Source organism: Euwallacea similis, chromosome 13, assembly GCF_039881205.1.
Source record: "Euwallacea similis isolate ESF13 chromosome 13, ESF131.1, whole genome shotgun sequence".
Classification (NCBI taxonomy): domain Eukaryota; kingdom Metazoa; phylum Arthropoda; class Insecta; order Coleoptera; family Curculionidae; genus Euwallacea; species Euwallacea similis.
This window is the reverse complement of record NC_089621.1, coordinates 219236-243690: the sequence shown is the minus strand read 5'-3', so window position 1 is coordinate 243690 and position 24455 is coordinate 219236. Positions and strand designations below refer to the sequence as shown.

General features: G+C 37.0%; 2 protein-coding genes across 4 annotated transcripts; both read left to right on the top strand.

Moving 5' to 3' along the window:
• The first annotated feature begins 1129 nt into the window (after window positions 1-1129).
• Window positions 1130-15948, top strand: Vps13 (vacuolar protein sorting 13C). 2 transcript variants are annotated; one of them, XM_066396641.1, is made up of 51 exons: window positions 1130-1440; window positions 1674-1760; window positions 2017-2146; window positions 2289-2447; window positions 2504-2633; window positions 2692-2830; window positions 2885-3082; window positions 3132-3316; window positions 3368-3575; window positions 3627-3759; window positions 3817-3930; window positions 3981-4127; window positions 4177-4290; window positions 4447-4908; window positions 4962-5100; window positions 5152-5287; window positions 5336-5571; window positions 5621-5807; window positions 6512-6689; window positions 6740-6872; window positions 6926-7075; window positions 7129-7374; window positions 7430-7711; window positions 7766-7966; window positions 8348-8532; window positions 8588-8829; window positions 8880-9142; window positions 9196-9646; window positions 9695-9894; window positions 9952-10127; window positions 10242-10390; window positions 10446-10657; window positions 10712-11017; window positions 11068-11205; window positions 11261-11326; window positions 11376-11591; window positions 11689-11736; window positions 12051-12254; window positions 12308-12467; window positions 12526-12650; window positions 12707-12855; window positions 12920-13075; window positions 13129-13367; window positions 13418-13577; window positions 13631-13797; window positions 13849-14024; window positions 14074-14321; window positions 14379-14620; window positions 14670-14863; window positions 14933-15355; window positions 15416-15948. In XM_066396641.1, the coding sequence occupies exons 1-51, from the start codon at window positions 1341-1343 to the stop codon at window positions 15608-15610; spliced, it is 9684 nt and encodes a 3227-aa protein (XP_066252738.1). In that variant the 5' UTR covers window positions 1130-1340; the 3' UTR covers window positions 15611-15948. The 2 variants fall into 2 exon arrangements, with proteins under 2 accessions (XP_066252738.1, XP_066252739.1); XM_066396642.1 differs by lacking the exon at window positions 11689-11736.
• A 2601-nt stretch (window positions 15949-18549) lies between these two features.
• Window positions 18550-24239, top strand: vap (RAS p21 protein activator vap). 2 transcript variants are annotated; one of them, XM_066396657.1, is made up of 18 exons: window positions 18550-18747; window positions 19687-19882; window positions 19932-20057; window positions 20114-20267; window positions 20322-20460; window positions 20513-20629; window positions 20686-20800; window positions 20852-20948; window positions 21002-21136; window positions 21192-21530; window positions 21582-21760; window positions 21811-22152; window positions 22202-22352; window positions 22403-22519; window positions 22808-22965; window positions 23018-23156; window positions 23212-23406; window positions 23454-24239. In XM_066396657.1, the coding sequence occupies exons 2-18, from the start codon at window positions 19704-19706 to the stop codon at window positions 23535-23537; spliced, it is 2766 nt and encodes a 921-aa protein (XP_066252754.1). In that variant the 5' UTR covers window positions 18550-18747; window positions 19687-19703; the 3' UTR covers window positions 23538-24239. The 2 variants fall into 2 exon arrangements, with proteins under 2 accessions (XP_066252754.1, XP_066252755.1); XM_066396658.1 differs by having other exon boundaries at window positions 19664-19882.
• The last annotated feature ends 216 nt before the right edge of the window (window positions 24240-24455 follow it).

Genomic DNA, 24455 nt, shown 5'->3' with positions numbered 1-24455 from the left:
ATTTGACGTGTGGATGCCATTTTACCTAAAATTAAGGAATTATGTAGTGTTGTTAGAACTTCTAGAATAATTTGAATAGAATTTCTATAAATTTTAATTGTTTTCAATAATCGTTGTTAATAATAATAGATTAATATTATTGGTTAATTGAAGTACTATTAACAATATAATAAAATACAAATTCAATTCTTATTTTTATACGCAAATACGTAGGCTTTGTTTTTGTAGTAAAACCCAAATACGAAACACGTCACAAACTATCCACATTAATAAATTTCACCAATAATATTTAAATAAATAACACCATTATTTGTGTCTAAACCAAAAACATAATAAAACCCTTGCCTAACCTAGAAATTTTCGGCGTCGCGCATGTCATCAACGTTTTTATACATTTTGCTGATTTCAAGCAACCCGATATACATACGGTAACGGGGGGGCTTTTAAATGTTCCTATGATAATGTATGTTTTCTAGTGTGGAATAAAAGATTTTAGTAACATACGTTCGAAGGGTTACATCAACCAGAGTTTGACATATTCCAGCTTGAACGAGAACGGCATAGTATCCGTTTTTATATAATATGTAATGCTTTTTTATTTACTATTTTTAATTTACGTTAGTTCGAACCTTACAATTTACAAATTTATTTGGAAGTAACAATCGAAAAACCTCATAAATACGCAAAGGTAAACTCACACCATTATCTGTTACAAGTGTTAAAATATTTAAATGTACTCGAAGGGTAAAGGGGACGAAAAATTGAAGCGCTTCGGGGGCATAAAGTATAGCCATGTTGGAAAGCTTTAAAAATACACTACACGCTTTAGTACTATTTCGAGATATTCCTACGGTAAAAAGGATGAAAGCGCCAAACAGTTCTGATATTATCAGTTTAGCTGTCTCTACTTTATGTTCATTAGGGTCAAATGGTGGTAAAATGTCAAAGTAGCTTTGCAACCAATTATACTCTTCTCCTTCCATTTACTGTTACGTCATCAATTGTTTATTATTATCAAATTTTGTCAGCTCCTAGTTTTATATCTTTCGGAATAAGTTCGGTTATCTGGTTATATCGTTTGATTTTTAACAAAAATATTCCTTATCTACTCGATGACTAAGTAGTGAGCTACCCAAACTAATGTTCGATGCTTTTTAGCAGATAATTGAAGGAAGGAGCAACCTTCAACAGTTGATGTCATCCTCTAGAAATAGTTTTATACCATACCAAAATGAAACTATTCCTATTAAATTAAGTTATTTGTTAATAGTGAATTTGACTTAATTTATGTGACAAATAAGAGAACTTGATAGTTTAAAAGGAGTTGCAATTTCAACAACATGGTTTTTGAGAGTGTAATCTCCCAAATTTTGAACAAGGCATTGGGGGAGTTCGTGGAGAATTTGGATGGAAATCAACTCAATATTGGCATTTGGGGAGGTAATATATTGTATTATGTTCAAATACCTAACGATCTATTAAAAATTTTAATACAATTCTTAATTTAATAATCTATAGCTTTATTTTGATAGAAAAGAAAATCAGTTCCAGATTATCAGAAATGTGTGCAAGGAAATCCCACTGATATACTGTACATATATCTGATGGTTCAGAATAGGTTTACTTTTCTGTTGCAATTTTAGTTAAAACAGACCTTATAATGTTTTATTTAGGTGATGTGAATCTTAAGGACCTAGTATTAAAATCTTCAGCGCTAGAATCCCTAGATCTTCCAATTCAAACAGTCTATGGAAAGATAGGTAATTTTTTTAACTTTGTAAATTATGTTTTATTATGTAAAATTATGTATATTGTTAATTATGTTATATGTTGATATTAACCTTATGAGCAATAGTTTAAAATTATATCATTCATGTGAATCATATGTGATAAAAAATATTTGCTTCAATATTTGTGTTAAGTGGCAGGATTGATCTAGAAAAACACCTTTATAATTGCTCATTTGGTAATTAATATTTACCATTTTATAACCTTATGGTTTTTATGTGTTTAAAGGTAATCTAGTTTTAAAAGTACCATGGACCTCAATTTACACCAAACCTACAATAGTAATGATTGAAGATGTTTACCTTTTGGCAGAACCTAATCAACAAGTTGCATATGATGCCCAAAAAGAGGATAAAAGGTTATATTTGTTCAGTTGTATAAATGTTTTGGAAAGAATCACTCCGAAAAATTCATACGCCTGTAATCAGGCACTGAATGTCTTACTTAATATTCTTTTCTAAATGCCTGTATAAAATTAACACATCACCAACAAATTATAGATTGATAGAGGCAAAGCGAAAAGAAATTGAGAAAGTGGAAAATGCAAAAAAAGCAGAAAAAGATAAAGATACTGTACCAGGAGACCCAACTTTGGTGCAAAAAGTCATCCAACAAGTCATTAAAAATGCTCAAGTGTATATTAAAAACATACACATTAGGTGGGTCAGTTTAATTTTCTGTAAAACATTTTATTAAAATTATAAGTCATATCTAGATATGAAGACAAAGTAACTCATCCTGGAAGGCCTTTTGCTATCGGAGTCACTTTAGCTGAGTTAATCGTAGAGAGTACTGATGCCAATTGGAAAAAAGCCATAGTAGAGGAGGTGGACAAGATTTATAAAGTAATTTTTTTTATCAACAATGTAAGAAATCATCTCTGAAATCTAAATTTATCAATAGATTGTGCATCTAGAATGCCTTGCAGTTTATTGGAATTGTAGCTCAACAGTTTATTCTACTATGAATCCTGCAACCCTGGTAGCTCAGATGAAAAAAGATATTGCGTCTAAGGATAACAGTCTTTCCAACTATACCTACAGTAAGATTTTATTATAAATCCTTTAAGTTTTGTCACAGATTAATATGTTTGAAGTTTTGGGTCCTTTAACTGCCGGTGCTCGTCTAAGAATGAACCAAAAACCCATGTCTGATCCTAGACCTTACAGCATTCCCATATATCATTTAAACTTGGATATGGGCAGATTATTTATTGGAATTAGCAAAGCACAGTACAGAGATATTATAGCTCTCGCTGATTCGATGGACCGAATGGCTAAAGGAGTTATTTATCGTATGTGTTGTTACGTCATTATTTATCTCGTATTAAAGTGAATTTTCAGGGAAGTACAGGCCTAATGTGCCATATAAAGGGCATTCAAAGCAATGGTGGCAGTTTGCTTACAAATGTGTCCTAGAGGGTGAGGTTCGAAGAGTTCACAACAACTGGAATTGGCAACATATGCTAGGGCATAGAAAAATGGGAAGAGAATATGGAGATCTCTTAAGAAAGAATATTAAAAACGCTGTAAATAGTTGATATACATTTTTTTTAAGGTTTGCTTAAGTTTTGTTTCAGTGCTCACCATCGGAAAAAGTATGTCTTGAAGAATGTGAGAGGAAGTTGGATATCACTAGTATAGTGATCATCAGACAGAGGCTAGAATTGGAAACCGAAAAATTACAGGAGCTGCAGAAAAAGGACAACAAAGGATGGTTCTCAGGCTGGTTTGGTGGTTCAAAGTCAAAGTCCAACTTGCAGGAAATGGAGACGTCTTCGAATTTATGTGAGTTACTGTATTACAAATCAACTTTTTCTTTGTATTTTTAATTTGCAGTGAAACAATTTGAGAAGGAAATGACACCAGAGGAAAAGGCACGATTATACAAAGCCATTGATTACCAAGAGAACGCACCTGCCACAGTATTTCCTGAGGAATTTGTTGACAAATCATTGAGCTTTCTATTGCGGTAAGATAAGTTTCATTATTAATTGGTTGAGCGCATAAATGCGTAAATTTATTTCAGATCACTTGAAATCGAACTGCGTGATGATGACTATCCAGTTAAGTCTGTGGTTTTGAGTACTTTGACCGGCGTTAAAGTCAAACTGGACACTCGAGCAGCTGCTTCTGCTTTAAAGTAAACTCTCACTGAGTCTAGTTCAATTAATTCAAAAAATATATGTTTAGGATTCAAATAGCCATCGATCATTTGAAATGTGACGGTCTTAAACAGGATGATTTCAATCCCGTACTCATAGCTCCGATGGACAAGGAAATCAAGAATATCAAGAGCCTCTTGGACGTCACTTTCGAGATCAATCCTTTGGATAAAATGTGCACACTTATAAAGCTCCATTCGTGATATCAATATGTCAATTTTCAGGTGCGACCAACGAGTACACATTGTCTCTAAACCATTACGCATCATTTACGACTCCGGCACTGTAAATAAGGCATTTGACATATTTAAGATCCCTCCAGATACGTCACTTAATCAGTAAGTAGAAATAAAATATTTAGTGATTTTTTTCAAGTTTCGGTTTTATTTCATAGAATTATTTATTTGATTGATAAGCGGCCGAATGGCGCGACTAAGTGGTCCATTTGTGGAAGCCGTTGTTGATTATTTAAAATTTATTTTTAATTATTACAGGATATCAGCAGCAGCCTCGTCGAAACTGACCAACGTCAAAGAAATGACGTCCACAGGCCTTCAATACGCTATCGAACAACATACCCGCTTGGACATAGACATTACCTTACACGCTCCACACATTATCATTCCTTATGGAGGCAAATTTGAGGAGTTGCAGAACGTTTTAGTAGTTGATTTGGGTCAGATTAGGATATTCTCCTCCGGGCACCGTTCCTCGATTATGGAAGTTCGTCAGCTGTACAAAGAAGGGCTAGCCCAAGATAAAATATTTGAAAAGATGAAGCTACATAGTTATGACCATTTCAAGGTGGAATTGACTGATTTCCAAGTGCTGGTGGCTCAAGGTGAGGAAAATTGGCAGCAGTACATCGAGCATTCGGCCTCTACTGAAATGCACTTGCTGAGGCCATTCAGTTTAAGTGTGGAGTATGCGAAATGCCTTATTAGCGATGATCCAAGGTCAGGCTCAGAATCTTAAAGAAAAATTAGGTATTTTCGTGTTTCGAATTTAGGCTTCCACAGCAGAAAATCACTTGCGAACTACCCACCATAGATGTGTCGATTTCAGACGCTAGACTTATGCTCCTTGTCGCTTTACTTACGAGCATACCTCTGCCTGAGACTAATGAACCACCGGTTGAACCTCTGAAGGTAATAAAACGCCATCAAATCAATCAAGTCTTAACTCATCTGCTTTTATAGAAAAACAAAATCAGCGCCTCCACCAACAGTCTTCTCAAATGGCAAGAAAAGTTATCCACAGCCAAAATTCCACTTCGACAAGAACAACAGGAGCTGACGCAATTCCAGCTCATGGAAGTGACTGTTCAGCTTTCAGGTTAGATTGTTTAATTCAGAAAATGAAGTAATGAGATTGCTTTTTTAGAAATATCGGTGGTAATTAACCAACAAGAAACTTTGACGTCGGCAATTCAGGAATTGGCCACTTTCAAAGTTACGACTTTATCCGCGGAATTACTTCAGAGAACTTCGGATTTGACTGTTAACTTGCTTTTGGGAAACGTGAGGCTCACTCAAACGAGACAGGATAAGGTCATTGATATTATTAGCACTCCAACAGTTGCAGACGATCAGTGTTTATTCAAAGTTACGTTTACGCAGGTTAGTAAAGTTTTCAAACTTTTTCAAAACTATATTATGGCTCATATAGGCAGATCCCAAGTGTCCAGATTTCCACACGGTTTATCACTCTTGCGAAACGAGTTTGGGCGTAGATTTCAGCGTTCTCAATTTTGTGCTCCATCAAGAAGGACTATTGTCGCTTATTGCCTTTGCACAGTCGGTTATGGTTACTATAAACGATATTACGGCCACCAAATATATAAAAGATGTGAAAGGTATGTTTCCTAAACCAAAAGAGTAATATATGCGGAAATCAAAATTGAGACATTTTTCTACCAGCAATTAAGGCTTAAAAAAAAGCATATTTTTCTTTGTAATTTTTCCGAAAGTGTTAAGTTTCTATTTAAAAAATTTTAATTTTTTAAACCACTTAGAATATTTAAATAACATTTTATTGGTGTTGATATTTCCCAGGGATATATCTTCTGTTTTTATTTTTTTTACTCAAAAACGGTGCATTATGTGGAAATTTTAAAAAAGCTTTCTACTTCAGAAATTAACAGAGAACTGAAAAATTATTTTTATTTTCTGAAAAAGCAGTGGTGTAATTTTTTTCTCCTCAAATGTTTTCTCCTCAATTGGTTGTTGGTACACCAGAAATTATTTTCTGGTACTTCATCACTTATGCATCAGAAAATATTTTTTTGCAAAATATACGTCCCTTCTAAATATAAACCTCTCCAAAATTTTGTTTAAATATCTCTAATATTTAGCATAGGTTATATTAGCATAGGTTTTGCAATAATTTAATTTTCAATTCTTCTATGAAATTTTAATACCCTGCATTTGTGGTACTATTGATCCTTTGAGAAAGTGACAAAGGAAAATATGCTTGTTTTTTGAAGTCTTATTTAGTGGTAAAATAAGTTTTTCAACTTTGGAAACTCCCTGTATAATTATGATAATTATATTGATATAGTTTCACGAGGTGTCAAAATCATGGATAGGCTACCCTCGATATCGGAACTGAGTGATTCGCTAAAAATTGACAAGAAGCCTAGTCAAGCAAAGAAGAAACAAGGTACAGTGGTGGAAAGCATCAAGTTTAAAATTACTGCCCAGATTAAAGAGGTTACCTTGAAAATTGCCACTGATGCGTATGTAGTACAGTTTGACTTCTACCCCTTTTACAAGGAAAATTTTTCAGTCTTGATATTACATCTTTCTCCATTCGAGGCATGGACGCCGATGTTTCAGTTAAAGCTACCTACACACAGATCGTCACCAAGTTGCATGATCTTGTTATTATTGACCTCAATCCTGCCACTAAGCACAATCTGGTAAGCGCTTCCTGACAATAATTAAAATGCTAAAATTGCTCATATTTATCCAGATCCTGACAACTGAAGATGAAAATGCATTGGCAGCTCGTGTGGTTCTCAATAACTTGGAAGGAGAATCGCAAGAACCTGACATCGATGTCGACCTTAAAATGGGCGGAAGTAAAATTTTGTTCGTTAATTGGTTCGTTGTCAACCTCCTGGTAATAACGTAGGTTTTATAAATTACGGAAATGTAATAACATAGATTTTGCAGAACTTTCTGAACCAATTCCAAACGGCTCAACAAGCCATCATGGAAGCATCTCTATCTGCAGCGCAGAAAGCTAAAGAAAATGCCAAGGAAATGTATCAAAAGGCTACGAAAATTGCCCTTAATATTAGGTTAAGAGCTCCTAAATTATTCGTACCAGTGAGTAGCCAGAGCATGGATGCTTTATTGTTGGATCTCGGGGTTATTTCCATCAAGAACAAGTTCCTCGTGTTGGATGTTAAAAATGAGGTGAAGTTTTTTTAACAGTATTACTCGAATCGAATTTAAATTGAAAAAATTTTAGGAGGGTTTTTCAGCAGTAGTGGACGACATGAAAGTAACTCTCACAAACCTGAAGCAATCCAAAGTGAAAGTGGATCCCAGAGAAAACATCCTGGATGAATGGAGCATGCTGAAACCCATCGATTTCGAAATCCGCATCAAGAGAAATCTATCCGCTGGCTGGTACAAAGCCATCCCAGATGTGGACATCAGTGGTAGAATCAATTTAATCGATTTGCACATATCGCAAGCTGATTATTACATGATAATGTCGGTTTTGAGCGGAAATTTACAGGAGGGAAAGGTGAGGATAAATAACATATTTTTACATATTAAAACAAAAAGGATTTGATCGTAGGTTGACGTAGATTCGAGTGAAGAAATCAAGAAAATTTTGTCGCATACGCCACTAGTCGCGTCTGCTACTTTAGAATCGGACACTAGAGAGTCTGGGACAGAAGTGGTTGCAGAAACCAAAACCCAAGTGTCCATTTTCTTGAAATTTAGTTTTGCAATGGAGGAGTTGATTTTGAATATGTACAGCGGTGGTTTCAAGTCGGTGAGTATAGATATATTTTTTTAATGTTAAATTGTTTTGTTGTCACGGTACAGGATTTAAAAGTTGATTTTAAAAATACGTTTTTCTATATATTTTAAAATTTACAGAAATAGAAACTTAACTTGTACGTTTAGATTTTTTGATGCACAAAGAATATGATGAATAAATTAATCTGTTTTTTTCGCTATACCCTGCATAAGAGAAACGTATTTTTTAAATCAATTTTTAAACAATCTACCGAAACAACAAAGCAATTTCGTACATACGTATTTATAGGATATACCTATAGTCTAATTTAAATTAGTCTAATTCCACCAAAGAAATTAGTATCTTGTTTTCTGTGGCACTCTAAAACACTGTGTATATCATTGTTATTTTTAGAACATAAAGTCTACTCCTGAGAAAAAAGTCAACAACCACTTGGCAAAATTTTCATTGAAAGGCTTAGCAGTAAAAGGACGCATTTTGTCCGATCAGTCGATAGTTGCTTCAGTACTATTGGTTAATTGCCTTCTAGATGATATGCGTAAGGACCGAGAAGGTAAACTTAATAGACTGATTGAGCGGTGAGTTATTTCCGTTACCTTTACCTATTCATCTTTAAATTGGTCACAACTGTAGCTCTGCAATTGAAGACACTTCCTCTCAAACTTCCATAGACTCCACAACTCCTCCACGCAGCATGATTGATGTTACTTATCAACAGACTGGAAATGATATATTTGCCGATATTCGCGTTTTCAGTTTCACCTTGATCCTCAATGTCGAATACCTTATGAAAATTGCTGAGTTCTTTTCCAATCCTGCTGACAAAGCCATGACCTCACATGGGCGCAAAACTGCAGCCAAAAATACAATTATAAGTGAGTTCACCACAAAAATTTCTTGGATGGTTCGTTAATTTTTGCTTTAGCTTCTCAGAAATCTGCAACGATTAAAGCCCCACAGGCTATGGAAAGTAAATCTGGCCAGATGACCCTGAATTTGAAAGTAGAACAGCCCGATATAATCCTTGTTGAAAACATGGATAGCATGGACACTAAGGCCATGATCTTAAACAGTGAAATTATCGTTAAGCTGCGCATCAACGGGGACCATCAAGTGATCAACGGGTTAATTAAGGATTTGCAGTTGTACACTTGCAACTACAACCCCGCAAAAAGGGCTGAAACCAAGGTTGTCGACAGAGTTTTGAAGGAAAGTATAAATTTGAGACAAATGTTTTTTAGGCTAATGTGTTGCACCCAGTTACGATAAGTCTGGCGGGAAGTACCCCAGAGGGCAAAGGACTGCATGTAGAGCTGCTGGTCGAGCAGGTGGTCCTCCGAGTGTCTCCGGCATGTATTGAACTATTGAATCGTGTTTTAGTCACGATGTCCAAAAGTCCTGCATCAGAAGATTTGAGAGAGGAGGATCAATTCACTTTCCAGTCTCTGTGGGATCAGAGGTCCTTCCAAGATAACGAATTCTGGTTTTTGAAAGGAGAGGAAGCTGTCGAGGCCACCGAGGATTCGATTTGCGAGCAGAATTCAACTAAACCCGCTCTGCAGGAACTATGCATTATTTCGATGCCTTCTATTGTAGTCACCATGGAAGCGGGCGTGGCCAACAAAACTGTGCCTTTTCTGTTATTTGAAACATCTTTGAGGGGCCGCGCTAAAAATTGGAGCTCCCAATTAGGTATTTATTAAGATAGAATTGTATTTGGTTGTTATAATGATTCAACAGGAGTGGATGCCTCTCTAACTCTTCTCATGGGTTACTACAACAGTCGTCTGGCTTTATGGGAGCCACTAATCGAACCGGTGGAGAAGAGACAGGGCGAAAGGTCAATATTTGAACCTTGGGAACTAAAATTGGAGCTGTCTATGAACGAACCGGATGACACGCTGAATTTTACTAGCCCGATTTCTGAGAAAGGGGAAGAGGTGATATCAACCTGGTAGTGAAAAGAATAGGAGACTAAACATTCTCCGCAAGTATAGGTGGAAGTTCCAAGCAATCAGCCTCCAGTGATGAGCGTAGACGTGACTTCGGAAAAGTCCCTAGAGTTGACGGTAACCAAATCGTGTCTGGAGGTGCTTAGCAACTTGGGTAAGGCTTTTGCTTCGGCCATGAAATCTGAGAAAGTGGTTTCAACTGACGTTTTGGCTCCTTACAGGTAATTATTCTAGATATTTTGTAAAGCGATTAACTTTGGTTAAATGCTATTTTAGCTTTTTTTATTTATAATTTGCATAACAAAGTACTTTTTATGATAAAAATATATCCACAGAGTCCTCAATGAATTAGGCGAGGATATAACTTTACTTTTGGAAGAGAGCTCATTCAAAATCGCGGAGGGAGGTTCTTTAGAAGATATTAATAAATCAGCTGCCGTTCCGCTAGTCCTCAAATCTACTCAGCTCACCACTATTCAACTAAGTATCGTTATTTCTTTAGGTTTTTTTTTCCGGTTTACCTCATAACCCGTCTCTAGGGAAGGAACTCATTAGGAATGAGCAGGAAACAAATTACTTTTTGCATGTGAAAGTAAACAAAACAAACTGCCAACTGAGCCTGCCGGTAATCAGGGCTGATAAGCGCTTCTTCATGCTGAACTACGTCAAGGACGGCAACAATTGGGGATTAATTTCCGACGTCAAAGTTGGTGAAGGGGTGACTTCGGTTACCATTAGGAGTATTCTGCAAGTCTGTACTTATATAACCATTGTTAAATTATCAAACGACAATTTTTTTTTGAAGGTTTACAATCATTTTTCGGTCCCTTTGGATGTGTATTATATGACCGCGAGGGGAAATGAATTAGAGCTAATCGGTGCGGTAGAGCCTAATGCTACCTTAAATTTACCTCTTAAAGCCGTCTACACTCCTACTAGTGAATTGTTCTTTGGCGTGTCCGGCTATTGCGTGACTACACTTCCCTACGTATGGAGGGAATTGCAAACTAACATGAGCATGGTTAAAGTACTGCAGTGTCCAGTAGTTCAGGAAAACGCCGAGAGTGGAAAAAGCCCGTTTTTGATAAAGGCGGTTGGAGAAATGCTGCAAGTAAGTAATGTGGTTTGTTGAAAATTGACAATTTTAATTTTGTTTAAAAGGTTTATTATGAGAATACCACGAGGCACACCATGGCGAGCACATGTTACAACATTCACTTGAGACCTGCGGCTATTTTCAAAAATTTTTTACCTTTGCCCATTATCGTCTGCGTGGATGAATTAGCTGAGGAAGTTGAGGTAAAAATCTTCTGTGAAGTACCAAAATTAAGTGTTCAACATCTCTTCAAATTAGGTGAAAGCAGGGGACACTTTGCAACTGCCTAATGTAAATCCTGGCAAAAGTGTTCTCGTAATAAGGGTAAGCTTTTTTATAAATTTTTAAAACGAATTACTAATTTTCGAATTAGCTCCCTGACTACTTAGAAAAAGAATGGTCGTGCCGTAAAGAAACTGAACTAAGCCCTGAAGAGTTCCAAGTGTGGACATTCGACAGTTATGATAGTCCCACGAAAATGTCCCTTGATTTAGGAATGCACACAATCGACAAAGAAGGCTCATTTATATATTCCTTATATTGCCCCTTTTGGATGCTGAACAAAACGGGATTAATGATCGGCTACAGGGTGAGTTAAACTACAATTCACTAGGTTTTTTTTAAGTCCGTAGCCCAAAGCGTAGTATTTTGCTTGCTAAAAGGTTTATGCGGAGTGATTTTTTCAGAAATCCAAAAAGACAGAGAAGAATGAGGCCATAGGAAGTCCTTCAAAGGTATCTGCGCAAATCTCAAGCTGCGGCCAATTTTTCATTTTCTTTTGCATTCAAGCATGATGTCAAATTTTTGTTCTTCTTTTCAGCAGGGTTTTGGAGGTTACCACAGCATAATCGCTCTATAATTTGTATAGATTTCGCCTTGACCTACACCATGCATGTCTTATATGTATTGTTACTTTAAATGTACGAGTAAATAACAATTTGTGTTTTTCAAAAATAAAAATAAAAACACTGCTTAGTTACATACATGTTTCTGTATTGTATGTTTATTTCAATTTTGCAATAATTGTAAACTTCAAAAATATTTGCAGAGCTCTGATGAAAACCTGAACGTGCTCCATCACCCCGCGGATTTTCCAGGGCCGATCCTCTTTTCGTTCAATCCTCGCAACTTTTTCGGGAAAAAAAAGGCCTCTATAAGAGTTGAATCCGGTGAATGGTCCGATAAGTTTTCTTTGGACGTTGCTGGGTCCTCTGGGGTAGTCCAATGCAAGATGGGCGACCAAATATATCAGGTGAGCTGCGGTTAGAACAGAATTATAGCTATATTGACTATAATGTTTTAAAGATCGGCGTACATAATCAACTGACTTACAATAATCTGACCAAACAAGTAACTTTTACTCCGTACTTCGTGATTATAAATGATGCTCCTTATGCTATCGAATGCCAGGAAAGCGACAGACCTGCAGATCACTGGACCACGGTCCAACCAAAATCTTGTTCTGGTACGTAAGCATTATTAGTAATAATTATATCACAGTTTGGATTCCTCTTTGAATTTAGCTTTGTGGCCGAAAAGTGAAATGTCAGATAAATTGCTAAAACTTCGAATTGCCGATACCCACGAAATAAGTGCACCATTCTTGTACACGGAGAGCCAAACAACTCTGCTTAAATTAAATAATAAGGTTCGCCATTTAAAGTCGAGTAAAAACAGCATAAATTTGAACAATTTTTATTGAAGTATGGGGGTGTCAACGTGGACATTCAAATCAATGAAGGAGCCACCTATATCAGCTTCGCGGCGTACACCCTGGGCTGTGCCCCTGCTTTAATTATAAATCACACTACTCAAGATTATAGATTTTGGGAAAAAGAGTCGGTTCAAATTAGGTAATCATTGAAAGTTCTGTCCCGATTTGTTCAAATCATGTTCTGTACATATATTTTTTATTAGAACTATTAAACCGAAGACTTTGATTCTTTACACCTGGGAAAATCCCTCAGGACCTAGAAAGTTGGTGTGGGAAAAGGGGCAAAAAATCGAAATCGAGAATGACTTGAGGAAGGACGGTTGCGGCAGCTTCCATGTGGGCGAAAACGAGGTGTTTTGGTAAGTTTTCAAATACAATTTTGGATTTCTCTGTGCTATTGAAACAAACGTAGGTCTTCGTTTTTGGACGGCATGCAGCGCGTGTTGCTCTTCACTGAATGCAGAAACTTGGCCGAAAGTGCCACCAACGTGTTTGAGATCATACAACAAGAAATCACCGTTTCTTTGCACGGCTTTGGGTTGTCGTTGGTGAACAATTTGACTCGGCAAGAGATTGTCTATATCGGAATTGCTAGCAGTGGGGTGATTTGGGAAACTTGCAAATTAAATAGAAAGCGATACAAACCATTAGGTAATTTTTGTTTTGCCGACTTTTGTTTTATTTACATTGTCACTTTACAGCCACCAAAGAGTCTACGCATATAGAAAATGCCTTTCAGCATTACTTGGCCCAGCGAACTAATTCCGATACCTCGTTTTCTGGCCCTGTTCTAATTGACAATAAAATTGAAGTCGATTTCGATTTGCAGCAAATGTATAAGCCAAAAAAGCGAAATATAAGGTTTGTCGCCTCCATTTGGGAAAGGTGTAGGAGTTTTAAATTTTAATTTGCAGGAGAACATTCCAAACTGGAGTGTGGATTAACATGAAGACTAGCCCGAGCCAATTGCAATTGCACGCCAAAATTAACAGAGTCCAAATCGATAATCAAATGTACGATTGCATTTTCCCTGTAGTTTTAGCGCCGGTACCGCCACCGAAGAGTGTGGCTGTCGACAGCGGTAAGAGACCGTTCTCCTCACAATTTTGTTCTTTCTTCATACACTTTCTAGGCATTAAACCCTTCGTGGAAGTGAGTATAGTGCAACTACTAGTCAAAAACAGTCAAATCCGGCAGTTTAAGTACTTCAAAGTGTTAGTTCAAGAGTTCCACATCAAGGTGGATCTTGGGTTTGTTAATGCTGTCGTGGATATGATGCAGCAGAGTGATAATTCTGACGACGAAGACGTACGTAATCAGTGTTTTAATGTAGCAAAGCGTCATGACTGTATTTTAGAGGCAGTTATTCATCAAAGATATGCATCTGGTTGAGGAACCATTATATTTGCACGCTTCGAATCAAGCCTTACAAGGCCAGAAAAGCTTCTACGATTTGCTGCATTTTTCACCATTGAAGATTCACGTGTCGTTCTCGATGGCGGCAGGAACGTCCGCAGGCCAGAGCGCTTCGACACCTAATTTCCTCAATGTGCTCCTGCAAGGAGTCGGGGTCACTTTGACCGATTTGCAGGACGTAATTTTCAAGTACATATTTAAATGTCTGATTTGAATTACTTGATAAAGATTTAATTTTTTTCAAAGATTGTCATTCTTCGAACGGGACTACATATTCCTGAACCAAAAACAACTAGTCAGCGAAGCGACGAATCACTACGTAGGCCAATTAATCAAACAACTCTACGTTCTCGTTCTGGGTTTGGACGTAATTGGAAATCCTTACGGTCTAGTCATTGGTATAACCAAAGGTGTAGAAGATTTGTTCTACGAGCCGTTCCAAGGTGCCATCCAAGGGCCCAGCGAGTTCGCAGAAGGATTGGCATTAGGTCAAAGTTCTTTATAGTCTGAGTCTTCTTAGTAATATTAAAATTATAGGGGTAAAAAGTTTGTTCGGTCACACTGTGGGAGGAGTCATGGGAGCTGCAACAAGGATTACGGGGGCCATGGGCAAAGGGATTGCGGCTCTAACATTCGACGACGATTTCCAGCGAAAGCGGCGAGATCAGATGAATAAAAAGCCGGCGACGGTGCACGAAGGCATCGCCCGTAGCGGCAAGGGATTAGTAATGGTAAGAGAAAACACTTCATAAAATGAATTATTATTTTCCTCACCGCAAGTATTGTAACTCTTCTTTTAGGGTGTGTTTGACGGTGTTACTGGCGTGTTTACAAAACCAGTAAGCGGTGCTAAAGAACAGGGAGTTGAAGGATTTTTCAAAGGTCTGGGAAAAGGAGCCGTAGGATTAGTCACAAGGCCTGCTGCTGGTATAGTGGACTTTGCCAGCGGATCTTTAGACGTTGTTAAAAGGGTGACAGAAGTGGGGGAGGACACTTTAAGATTGAGACCTCCTCGCTTCCTGCAAGCAGACGGCTTGGTCAGGCCTTACAACTCCATTGAAGCCGAAGGAAACAAATTATTATCCGAATTAAGCAAGGGCAAATATGCCGCCACTGATGTATACGTATACCACCGAGTGATAATAGAGAGGAAAGAAATAGTCCTGTTGACCGATAAAAGAGTAGCGTACATGACACACAATGATTTGTTCGGCGGGTGGCAGGTAAGAATTTTTTAATAACCTGTTTTTAAAACAAAATGAGTCTATGTTTAATCTTTACAGATTGACTGGTCCTATACGTGGTCCGAACTGGTGCACCCCGCCAAAGTTTCTCCCAAGGGAGTGATAGTGACTACCTCAGATGGCAAAAAGAAGAAATTCTTCGGATCCAATGATACCATGAAGATGATTATTATCGGGGATCCCGCTATCAGGGACGAACTTTGCAACAAAATCGAGGAGTTGAGAAGTGCGTAATGCAGCTTTATAAGAGAAGGAATTAGTGCCTCATATCTTTACCTTCATATTGTTATTCCGAATATTTATTATGTCTGTTCTCTAGAAATTTCTATATTATACCTACGTGTCAGATGACTGTTTGGTAATTTTTTACCTTTATGTGTGGTAATTATATTTATGGAGAGATCTTAATGGCAGGTTTTTGGATAATCATATTTTTATATTTCTTAAAATGGTATGTAATTTTGGTTTTTATCTTAATTAATCTATGTGGCTTTATACTTGTTGCGCACGGCGCACTTACTTTTAATTTGCTTGTCAATGAAACTTTAATTAAGAAATACACCGTTTCATTTTGACTCCATTAATTATTTTCCTTATCCCAATTTTCACGTCTCGCTATAAAGTACTGATGGATAATTCACATAAAAACCACGTTACGCGGCGGTACAAGCAGATCATGGAAAAGGACAATGCTAGTTAAAATGGTTTTTGAAATGAAAAATAGATATAAACGCTAAAAAGACACGTTATTGTCTTAGACAAAAAAAAGAAAATCATAACCGAAAACCGATTAATGGTCAAGAACGAACAGGTATAGTATAGTATAGATAGGTATCACGAAGCAACAAAGTCACGTACCTGGGAATGGACAGATGAAAAGCTTACGGCAGCAACACCTAATGAAGACCAGACAAAAAGGCAAAACTTTACCCTATCATAGGAAGTTCAATCTACCCCTTAAAAACAAGATCACACTCGTTAAAACCGTTATCCAACTATAGCTACCACATACATCAACACCATGATAACAGAACATAGTTGCAGGTTTGCCAGAAAAGACCTAGTTACTGGACGTCATCGATTTTTCATGATTATCGATGACAGTATTATTATTTTGTTTTTGGAATCGCACGTTAATTTTAATGTGTTTTTCATTAATATTATTTTTCTAATTAATAAGTAACTAGGCCTTTTCTGGCAAGCCTGCAACTATGTTCTGATCGAAATGGAGGACAATTTGAGAATTTGTTGTGAATATCTTATTTATATGAAAATAAAATAATTTCCCGTAGTTTTACGCATTTTAAAATTTTGAACAAGATGATATGGAAAAACTTGGGCATGCCATTTGAAATAAGTAAGTTATTGAGGTTTAAAGTTATGCTACTTCGGAGGCTTATTTTTGGGATTACGGATTTAAAAAAAATTAAAACACGTCAAAACGTATCTTATTAGGCTCTTTGAAAGCCCTATTAGACTGATTCCGAAATTCGCAACAGTTAGGGTACAGCACCGAGTTCAGTGAGACTTTGCAGCTATCAAAATTTTTTAATCTTCCCGAATAACTCCAAAACGGTAAATTTTTTATATAAGACCCTTTATACAAACCGATCTTAAAATTTAACAATAAATCCGAAAATGACAAAAAAAATTGGAAGGTTCCATTTAAAAAACATAATTTGCTACTACCACACTTTTTCGACATTTGTGCCTGTACCTTTGAAAAATAATTTTAAAATACGCACCTCATAATGATCAAAGACTTTGATAGGAAAATTTTCCCTCTAAAATTGATATTTTCTGAGATATTGCAGTCTGACGCGCTAATGAGCAATCCTGTATAACCAACATGCATCTGAAGAGACATTGAACAGTGAAAAATGTTGCATTGAGCATGGCTCTGGGTGTGTTTTGGTTCGTTAACAACAAAACGATAAAGAGAAATTTCAAGTACAGTTCAATGATGGGCGTCATCAAAGACCATGCAGTCAAGATGTTCCAGGTAACAGAACATCCAATGAGCTAATCAAGAGGGAAACGGACTACAATCCGGAAAATGCCATACTCCACAAGAGACCAAGACATCAATTGTTAGAAAACGGATTATAAAGCGGATATACGGGACGGAACATGTCAAGACTTGAAAATCAACGATTGAGACGAAACATCAACAGGCATCCCCTGCATTGATGGAAGGAAGAAGGCCAGCTAGCCTTTCTGATTTTCTGACTCATTATTGCTAACCGGCAGCCAACAAGGAAGACAACCGACGAAGAAAGAAATGTCCAAGGGGACAGAAGAGAGCAGAAGCACCCCTTGTAGGCAGGGTAACTTTAAGCCAAAGATCCGAGAGGTACTATCGATCCACCTCCCGAGTCAGGCATACAAAGGCCTAGAGCGACGATTTCATTTAACATTATTGTCTCGTACCAAAAACAAGAGTCCCAAAAAGCGCAATTGAGGACTCCTGTCACCGGGATCGAAATCTTCTGGAGACACGGGGTATTTTAGTAGGTAAAACTCCACAACGGCTGGTAGTACGGTCTCCGATATCGCTTTACCGATAAGATCCTTTCTCTTCGGGGTCGTGTCTCTCAAAAAAATGTAGGCAACAAAATGGCCACCTTGACGTTTTGTAATGTGGCGAAGCAAAGCAGAGAGATTTTTTGAGGGAGATTTTGCAACATGAATTTCACAAAGGTTCTACTAATTTGCGCAGTATAAAATGTAAACAATACAAAATTTTGAATACCGAATATTTAAAGTGTTAAAACGTAAAATATGTGGAGTTCTCTTAAGTATGGAGTTGTATGAGACCCCAAACGGAAAATGTTGTTTTCTTTTTTCAATCTTTTCGATTTGATTGCTGCTGGAATAATCTTTCAGCAGCCAAAAATTTGAGGCGTGTTCTAGAATGGTGAAAAAATTGAAATAAAGAAGTTCTAGTTTGTAGTTCCACTACTATGTTGCGCTAGTTGGACTTCCGCTGTGACGTTGCGAAGACCCCACGCTTAATAAATATTGACATAACTCAGAACTCTAAGTCCAATTTTTCCCCTCATAACCAAAGTTATGCAACCAGAAATTCAGTTGAAACACAAAAACGCGCAGGCTTTGAAATCAAAAATAAACCTGTGCCCTCCCTCTTTCTCTTTCTTGATCAGTTCCATTCTTCCTTTCTCGCTCTGTCTGCTGAAGTGTTGAACGTCAATAAACATTGTCCAATATCCAGTTTATGTTTTACCAAATTTCGATACGAATTCAAGTGCAAAAGTGCTACAAATATGCTATTAAAGTGCCGTTAATAAGTTTGTTCGTGTAAAACCAGTGAAAACTTGTATTAAACGTTGAACAGAGCGTTAAATTTCCAGGTAAACATATTTTGTTTTAATAGCCATCTTGTTTATTTTGTCTTTAATTATTGGCCAAGAAGTTAAGAGCTGTTAAAATGTGATTCAACCACAACGGACAGGAATTCGTGATATTCAGTGTTGAGTCGGTTTCCTTTTGTTTGTTTATTGTATTTAAATGTTTATCAGCACTCATGGTCATTGACTTCAGGTCGGAAAACACCAGTCAAGGACCCCATGGATTCTGATTTAATCATCCCCTAAGAAGTCATTCATCCAAAGTATTTTTCATGTTTATTTAATGCAGGATGTTTAAACGACCAGCACTCACAGTTGACTGTTGCATTCTTTAAATTGCATTAATTAATGATAATTTAGTGATCAGTGAATAGTAAAGCATTACAATTACAAGTACCTAAATTTAATCAAACCAAATAGATTTTTAAATTACTAACTTGAGAAAATTAATATATAGTATAGTGCATATTATTCTTGCCAGTATCATATTTATGATATACAGAATGTCTCATAATTAATGAAACATACACTGCTGAATCACAGATTCGATATGTAAAAATATTAAGATTTAATTTGTGCATATTCAAAAATTAACAATAACTTAAATATAGGGTGTCAGAGTCAAAAATAATTTTAAACTTTAACACACTGTATCGCAGTAATTCTTAACTTTTTAATAGTGTTAAATTAGATTATCCCTTATTATTTTTACATAAAGAGTCTGGTGTAATTTTGCATCATTGATTATGGAATACTCTGTAGATAGACTAATAATATCATATTGTTGAAATTTGCTGATAGGTGTTATAATAAGATAAGTGTTTAGGGGTAATTTATCTGATAACACTAAGTATAATAATCCTTAGATTCTCAATTAGGTACTATAATCGTTAAACTCTCCTTTGTTCACTCATATTAGGAATTTATAATTTTTCTCTTAAGCAAGAAGACGCTCAATCATGTCTGATTTGAGACAAAAAGAAAAACAACTTGGTTCTCCCAGTACTGGGAGTGATGATGGTAATGAGCCCAATGAGCCTGTTGGAGCATCTGCCAAAGAACATGAAGAACTGGATTTAGGTGATTCTGCCCATTATGCCCCTGCAGAAACTTTATGGTACCATGGTAGACTTGACAGGTAAGAAGTTCTCTATTATCCAGTTCTGTATTGAATATCAAATATTCAGGTATCAGGCAGAAGAAAGATTATGGAACTGCAATAAACTAGGATCTTATCTAGTCAGAGAGAGTGACAGAAAGCCAGGTTCATATGTGCTTTCTTATTTAGGACGCACTGGCATGAATCATTTTCGGTTGGTACTAAAATGTTGACTTTTCAATTAAAACTCATTGGATGAAATATTTGCAGAATAACAGCAGTTTGTGGAGATTTTTACATAGGAGGTCGTCAGTTTGTTTCTTTGAATGACTTAGTGGGTTATTACACTGAATGCAGTGACTTGTTGAAAAGGGAAAGATTGGTACATCCTGTGCCACCCCCTGAACCTGTTAATGATAAAAAGGTTTAGCTGAATATAATGTATTAATAATGAACATTGTCACTGGATAAATTTTAGCGTGTAGTGGCAATATTGCCTTATACAAAAATGCCAGACACTGATGAACTCACTTTCAAAAAGGGAGATATATTCTTTGTGCATAATGATATGGACAATGGGTGGTTATGGGTAACTGCCCATAGAACTGGGGAGCAAGGTAATTGCTTTAAAGCTCATATCTTAATTGAAACTAACTTTTCTGTCACAAGGAATGATATTTCGGGAGCTTGTGGAAGACTTGGATGATAGCATAGATCCAAATACTGTGTTTCCATGGTTCCACCCTAACTGTACCAAAAATGAAGCTGTGGATCTCTTAGTAAAAGGTGTTTTATTTGATGTTTGAATATTTCTTATTATGGGTGTTTTATAATTTTTGTAGCGGGTCCTGGCAGTTTTTTGGTGCGTCCCAGTGATAACTCACCAGGAGATTATTCTCTTTTTTTCCATATAAACAATCAAATTCAGAGGTTTAGGATTGAGAAAAAGGGTGTTAGGTGAGCAAAGTTTAAATAATTCCAAAGGTTTTTGTTGACATTGACTTTTAGATATTTAATGGGAGGTCGGATATTCGAATGTCTAGATGCAGTTATAAATCGGTATAGAAAAGAGCAAATTGTAGAGGGATATACCCTTCAACATCCTGTAAGATTTAATTTAAATTTCCATAATGATTGGATAAAAATTTGAGATTACAGCTGGTTGTTGATGGTAGTAAGCAGCTCGATTGGGTCCCAGAAAACCAAAAAGCCAAATCTGAAGCAGAAAAGATTTACGCCACTTTACGAGAGTGTAGAGATCAAGCAGGACTAAAGAAGATGCGGGGCATCAAAGTAATTCCCTACTTAGGGTTGTTAATTAGTTTATAGTAGAATTTTTATCTCACAGCATCAAGGATATCTGCACAAAAAATCAGAAAAGGGCGCCAAGAAATGGAAGCTACTGTACTTTGTTCTTCTGGTAGAAGGCACTGATACGCATTTGTGCTTTTATGAGAACCCAAAGAGAACCAAACCTAAGGGTTTAATCGATTTATCTTGTGCCTATTTGTATCAGGTACATGATAGTCTTTGGGAGAGGTCCAACTGCCTTCAAATCGTTGAGCGGGCTTTGCCTTGTTTAGCAACTTCCACCCACCTGGCTGCCCGATCACCTGAAGAATGCCAAGAATGGGCAAATGCTTTGAAGCCCTTGTGTGTTCCCCAATTGAGCAGAGCAACAACTAAAGTAAGTGACTAAATTATTTTCATGAAATAAATATCTGAAATCCCGCATTAGGTTCCTAGGCTGAGGGAATTGCGTTGTCTAACGCTGCACATTTTAGACGCTCATAGACTGCCTTACAAACTGGTTCCGCTTCCCTATGTTACCATACAGTTCAACTCGCAAGTGCGAATTGCCAGAACCCGGGCCAAAAGCACTCCCGATCCGGTTTGGGACGAGGAGTTTATTTTTGAGTAAGAATCAAACATTTTTGAATTTTGAAAATTAAATCGATCTATTACAGTGATGTGCCCTGCGATGTTGTCTCGTTCTCTCTCACAGTTTACAATAAAGGAAAACGAGGCAAAGACACAGAAGTGGCGGAGTTGCATGTCGATTTGTCAAATCTAGGTAATGGAGAGGAGCGCGAAGAATGGTACGCTTTATCGGGGCTGACACCCATGGGCGAGTGGGGTTCGCTGAGACTCCGAACTAGATACTTGCACGACCTGGTCATGCCCGCAGAAGAATACAGCCCGTTGCAACAATTATTACTAGAACCTGGTCTGGCCTCGGTTAAAACTCTAGCAGAGTTGTGTCATGCCGATAGAGCCCCTTTGGCCACTGCTCTATTAAGGGTCTTTAGGTAAATAAAAACTTTTTTTAGAAACTTTTTTATATTTGGTTCTTATTAGGGCTGAAGGGCGGGAGACTGAACTTCTCAGAGAGTTAAATTCCGCGGAAATTACCAGAGAAACCGAGACCAGTACCTTATTCAGAGCTGCATCTCTGGCCACCACTCTCATGGACTTATATATGAAGGCTGAATGCGGAGGTTTCCTTCAGGTAAATATGGAGGAAACGGGGTTATATTTGAGGCTTAAATTATTATTTAGGCGGCAGTTTTGGAAACGGTGCTGCGGCTCCAGGAAAGTAAACAGTCGGCTGAATTAAATCCTGCTAAAATGGACTCGTTAGACGATGCGTGCAGCAATGCGGAATTTTTACTCCAGGTTAGTAGGAAATTTGACGAATTATTGCGTTCTTTGGAAATTTTGCAATATAATGAAGTTCAATAGAACAGTGCCACACCAAAAATGTTCTAATAGACTACAAGATATTGTTTTGTTGCAATAATTGTTCTAAATGTTGCAATTTGACAATCCGATAACTCTCATTACATGACGTGGCCTTGTTTTCCCTGTACTGTAATGTTGCCAATTGTCCATAAAAGCTTTGAAAAAAAACTGGAGCATATTCAATTTTAATTTAATTTAATTATTTATATAAAACTGTTACAGGTACTGGATCAAGTAACATTAAGCATATTTACATCTCCCGACGCCTGCCCCAGACCAGTGAGATATATCTGCGGTTGTCTTCAGAAGGCGGCGGTGGCCAAATGGGCGGACGAGCGTCATGTTCGAACCAGGGTGGTTTCGGGCTTCATTTTCCTAAGGTTTTCTATTACTAACTCCCACGGTGCATATTTTTAATGATAATTTTTATAGATTGCTGTGTCCTGCTTTGTTAAACCCCAGACAATTTGGCCTAGTGAGTGAGCAACCCAGTCCTGCGGCCACGCGCAGCCTAGTTATGGTCGCCAAGTGTCTTCAAAATTTGGCAAATTTGGTGGAGTTTGGTGGCAAAGTATTATGAATATTTTATTAATTTTTTACGACCTAATATGTGAGGCACATTTTAGGAGCCATACATGGAGGTTGTAAACCCATTTATTCTGAAAAATAAAGAACGCATGGTGGTGTTCTTGGATCAACTATCCGCGATTGGAGATCCCGGAGAACCTCGCATAATATCCAAGCCGGATACAGCCAAAGAACTGGCCACGTTGCATCACATATGTGTAGCTCATTTGACGGAACTGCAGGCTGTGGCTAAGGTACGAGAATACTTGTGTTTTATTGTAATTTCATTATGTATTTGCAGTTGAATCAGTCAATTAAAACTCTGGTGACGGTAACGGAAATGCTGGCGAAGCACAAGCAAAAGTATTTAGAAATGATAAGATAGTCGTTAATAGGCCAAAGGAAGCTTGAGCTAGCCACAAAGCAGTTTGAGTGAAGTTCGATATTGTTCGAAGTGCCATCAAAATAGCAAAAACGATATCAACTAACTAGCTTTACATTAAGGCAGACTTAATTTGGAATTAAGGTAGCAAAAGAATCTCAGGAAATAATCTGTAGCGTTCGTTAGACCTATAATTTTATAGACTTTTCTACACCGAATTATATATACATACCCTAATGGTTAAAACTCTATGTTTGTGCGAGTTTCATTCGTTTAATGTTCTGGTGTATAATACTCAATTAATTGATCTGTCTTAAATGTAATCTAGTTTTCCACTCTCGTAACCCCCTGTAAAGTTATGTAGTAGAAGCAACTTATATGATTTTTCTCACGATGAACAAAAAGACTGTATATTCCCATTCTAAGTCAGTAACTTAACGTTAGGATTACGCGTAACTCGATTAACCTTCCTTTAGAATTTCCCGGCTTTTACATCTTTTGTAAACGAACAGCATTATTCAGTGTAATATCGTACATTATTCGCAAAAACATGTAATAACCCATATTTAAAATTACTCCTAAGATATTTTATACTATATTATTCTTTTTATCGTTTGTAATGTTGATTTTACACCCTTAAAATGTGATTAGTACGAATAAAACTTAAATATTTATATTGCTCCATGGAAGTTTTTGATTTTACCTTTAATTGCCAAAGATCGAAGTAGTAGTAGTAGTAAAGGAGGGCAGTCGACACCCTTTTTGCTTCCTAATCCATTTCTTTTGAAGTGTTCTTTAATCTCTCCAAAGCGTTTGGTCCGAACAGCATTTCAGCAGTTATTTGACAACTAACCTGAACTAATAACAGGGACTTCTCACATAATTGGATTATATAAAGGAACGTTCATTTTTTTATAGTTC